This window comes from Varanus komodoensis, unplaced genomic scaffold, assembly GCF_004798865.1.
Source record: "Varanus komodoensis strain SLA01 unplaced genomic scaffold, ASM479886v1 scaffold15, whole genome shotgun sequence".
NCBI classification, from domain to species: Eukaryota; Metazoa; Chordata; class Lepidosauria; order Squamata; family Varanidae; genus Varanus; species Varanus komodoensis.
Window position 1 is genome coordinate 25741769 of NW_025335440.1, and position 4038 is coordinate 25745806.

The 4038-nt window shown below is 48.8% G+C and overlaps 1 protein-coding gene across 11 annotated transcripts in view; it reads left to right on the plus strand.

Annotated features, from left to right (window-relative positions):
* The first annotated feature begins 1644 nt into the window (after positions 1 to 1644).
* The window catches only part of TRDMT1 (tRNA aspartic acid methyltransferase 1), a 33362-nt gene continuing 30968 nt past the window's right edge, over positions 1645 to 4038 (plus strand). For 6 of the 11 annotated variants that reach the window (XR_006414177.1, XR_006414178.1, XR_006414176.1 and 3 more), the window contains exon 1: positions 1645 to 1934. Coding sequence is in view for 2 of the 11 variants with exons in the window: in XM_044424711.1 (XP_044280646.1) it covers positions 1871 to 1934 (64 nt within the window). In the remaining 9 variants the exon portion in view is untranslated. The remainder of the gene's footprint in view (positions 1935 to 4038) is intronic. The other 5 variants (XR_006414174.1, XR_006414172.1, XR_006414173.1 and 2 more) reach the window with 2 other exon arrangements.

The window sequence follows — 4038 nt, forward strand, 5'->3', positions numbered from 1 at the left end:
TTTGTTTGCAAGGTTTTGCTTTCTTAGGTGAAAAGCAGACACAATGCCGCTGGAGGGATTACCTTCCAATACAAATTGAATGCTTCAGTGGAGAGATTTTCATCGGGGGAAGGTTGGGGCAGACATCCCCTACTGCACTTACTGTGATATCAGTGCCTTCTCAAGGTGCCTTTTGTCTTTCTATTTTCAAAGGGGCACTTCAAGCAGAAGGATGCATTTAGTCATTTTACCTTGACCAGTTGCTCTACCCTCTGCTTTAACTTCACCAGCCCTTAAAGATGCATGCTGATAGCTGGGAATGCTGGGACCTATTTCTGTTTCCGCATGCACAAGACTCTGCCCTAAATTAGGTTTGTAAAGTCAGAAAAACCATCTTTATATAGCCGGGGGAGGTGGGGGGAGTGAGACCAGCCAAGAACTAAAAGCCTGTCATCTTTTTTTTTTTTCCTTTCTGAACACTTTAGTGAAGATTTTGTCTCTAGCAGTGGTGGCAGGGCAAGGGGGAGCAGAAGATTATTTCAGAAAATAGATGGCTGGTTGGGGAAGGTTAAAACTTTACCTACACATAGTAATCCTGATCTGGATTGGGTTCATCTGCATACTTGTAAGAAACAACTATTCAGCTGTCTAATATATAGAAGACTTTAAGGGTGGGGAACGTATTGGCTTCCAGATGCTCTTGGCTTCCAACTCCTTTCGGCCCATGCCAGCATGACCAACAGCTGAGGATGATGGAAGCTGTAGTCCAGCAATATCTGGGGGATCACATGTTGCCACTCCTAATGTAGTTTGATTGCAAGTGCACATGAGAGCTGATCATGATCACATTTAATTAAGTTGTATGCATTTACTTGTATGCTCACTGCTTTGGACTGTAGCCTTGGAGGAAACTGCTGTTGATTTCAGTACAATTTCACAATAACCTACTTAAACCCAGGCAGTCCAACCTAAACATATTTACTCAGAAATTCCATTGAATTTAAAAACACCTTAGGAACCTCAGATAAGAGCCAAACTATTTTGCTCTCATATTTTTAATTGCACTGACAGGTGGGCATTGCAGAAGCCTAGCCTTTGATTCTGCCAGAAAAGTTTGCCTGCATAATTTCCTGTAGCAGCTTGCTCTTGAAAAATACTTTATCATTTCTGTGTATGATAGCGCAATCTCATGCAGATCTACCCAGAAGTGTCTGTAGGTGTGTAAGGTGCAATTCTTTACACAGTTACCTACAGGAAGGGGAGGAACAAAGCAGGCACCGTCCATTTCCATTAACAGGCTGGTTTAGGGTGATGGGGAATAGGTCCCCATTCATATGTTGCTTGACTATCCCGACATCCCTTCCTATTGGTAAAAGGGGCTGGGGCAGATGGGAGCTGGAGCTCAACAGCATCTGAGGAGTGAACAGGTTCTCCACGCTGCAGCCGAATTTCCCGCAAACGTCTGCGAAAGGGCCACAAAAAGTGAATCCTACCTCGCACCAGCACTGCCAGCATTAAGATGTGCGGGCGGGCGTTTCAAATAAAATAGTTTTGCCTTGAATACACAGTTGTCCCTTTAATATTTGTAAACCACCCAGAGGCGGCGTGCGCTTGCCTTGCAAGGCGCGCAGGTGTGGCGTGTCCCGCACGCAGGTGTGTGAACTTTGCCGGGCGCGCGGGAGAAGCGGACCCGGAATTGCTTCAGACAAAGCGGGGCGTCTTTCGCGTTAAACGATCCGGCTGAGGGAAGTCGCCAGCTTGCCGCCCACCCATTCGGAGGAAAGCTCGCTCCCGGCGAAGGCCGCAGGAACCGAAGGGCGCCGGAACACATGGGGGCTGGCTGCGCGCGGCTGCCGGCCGGGGCGGCTGCGGAAGGAGGGGGGCGGCGAGAATGGCGCCGCTGCGCGTGCTGGAGCTCTACAGCGGCATCGGAGGGATGCACTGGGCGCTGCAAGGTACTTCCGCGCTCCAGCGCCGCTGGCCGCGCAGCCCGGGCTTCCCGCGCGGCCCGGGGCGGGAGGACGCCGCTTGTCGGCCGCCCTGCAGGCCGGAAGAGGAAGACTTCCGCAGGGCGAGCCTTGCAAGCAACTCGACAATCTTTGAAAGCGGGGGAGGGGACGTATGGCGTGTCAGCCGACGTTAGATTACAACTGCTGTCTTCGCTGACTGTTCCCCCTGCGGACTAGCGCTGCTAGGCAGCTGCAGGCCGGCACTGTCTGGAGAGACACGTATTCCCCAGACCTGTTTTAAGGCAGCCTTGCTTAATCCAATGTCCTTCGGAGTAGTTGGATTACAGATTCCATTATCCTGAACCACAGTGGACTGGTGGTCAGGGAGTTGTAGCCTTAGCATCCCAAGGGCACTGGGTTGGAGAAGAGTAGTTTAAGATCAGCCCTGCTGTTTGCCCTGCCTTTAGCTCCCATCATCCCCAGCCAGCAAGGGCCATGCTTAGGAATTCTGGGAGTTGTAGTCTAAAAAACTTGGAAGGCACTAGGTTGCGGAAGGCTGCTTGCTTTAAGGGACAATTCTGGGCATGCTGGGAGCTGTAGGCCTTTTTTCAGGCTAAACTTGCGTAGAATTGCACTCTTGAGTCCCTTAAAAATTTAAGGTCCATTAGCTGTTGTTTTTGCTTCTCTTCTGGAATTTCTTCTCTCTCTGGCCTGCTGCTTTGTCTGCCAACCTCTGCCCTCTTGCAGTTTTCTAGGACCTTCCCCCCTCCCCACATTGTCCTATTTCCACAGGAAAATTGCCAGTTTCTAATCTTATTTCATTTTTTAAAATGTGGCTTTGCCTCTGTGCCATCAGTGCAATTAGCAGGAGGACTTTTCAGTTTAGGAACCCCCTATGCAAAGATACATCTCCTTTGTTCTCTGTGCACTGAGGTGCTTTTTTAGACTGACTTGCTCCAGCTTACTGAAATGTGTAAGAATAAGAAAATTAGGGCTGCTGTGATTCTGGCTTCCCAAGAAGCAGTTAAAGGCACAGAATAGAAAAGGTAGTAATGTCCAGCAGGTATTTTTAAAGTAGTACGATTATTTGGACTCATTCTAAGACTTTTGGAAGCTGCCCTATCATAGATCTGACAATTAGATCGTCTAAAAATGGAGTAGAGGAGGGAGGACTATGTAAGCTGCCTTGGGTTCTTTGTAAGAGAAGAAAAAATGCAATGTAATAGAAGAACAATTCAATACAGACTTAGGCAGAGCTGCCAGGAGCTTTCCAGAGCTTCCTGTATGTCATTGGTGATGGAGAACCTTTTACAGACCGAGTGCCCAAACTGCAACCCAAAACCCACTTATTTATCGCAAAGTGTCAACACTGTAATAAAATCTGAAAACTCAGGTTTTAGTGTAGAAAAACAACTCACAGCCGGTCCAAGCAAATATATGTATATCCTTGGCAGTGCACTGACTGGCCATGTGAAAGCTCGGATGAGTCGTGGCTCATGACGTTATTGCCTGGCGCTGCTATTCGTTTCTGAGCATGCGCGTGACCCCTGTGTGTGCTGTTATCTGATGCTTGGCTCCTGGGACGATGCTGGGGCGACTTCACTTGCATGCTGACTGAGAGGGCTCTGTGTGCCCAATGTGGTACATGTGCCATAAGTTTGCCACCACTGACCTAGTACATAGAAACAGACCGAGTAAGAATGGGTCTCCCAGGCCATCTAGTCTGACCCCCGGCTCCACTCACAACATGCCCACCATGTACATGACCATTTAAAGTGCTAATTGCAGGGGATGAATCTTGGACCCTCTCTATGTGAAACGTAGATTCCATTGCTCACCCGACTTTGCCCAGAGTTTGCACAGGGTTGGGGGAAGTGTGTCCCTCTGGATATAACTGGATTGCATCTCCCATGCACCCTTAGCCAGCATAGTTAAGAGATGAAGGGAAATGTCTAACTCAGGTAGGCATGTCATGAGTGGAGCCTGCTGGAGCCAGGGGTCTGACTAGATGGCCCAGGAGGCCCCTTCTGGCTCACTCTGTTTCTATGTTTTTATGTTGTTGAAGGCAACACATTTCTTATCCTCCTATATTTATGCAACTCAGTTCACA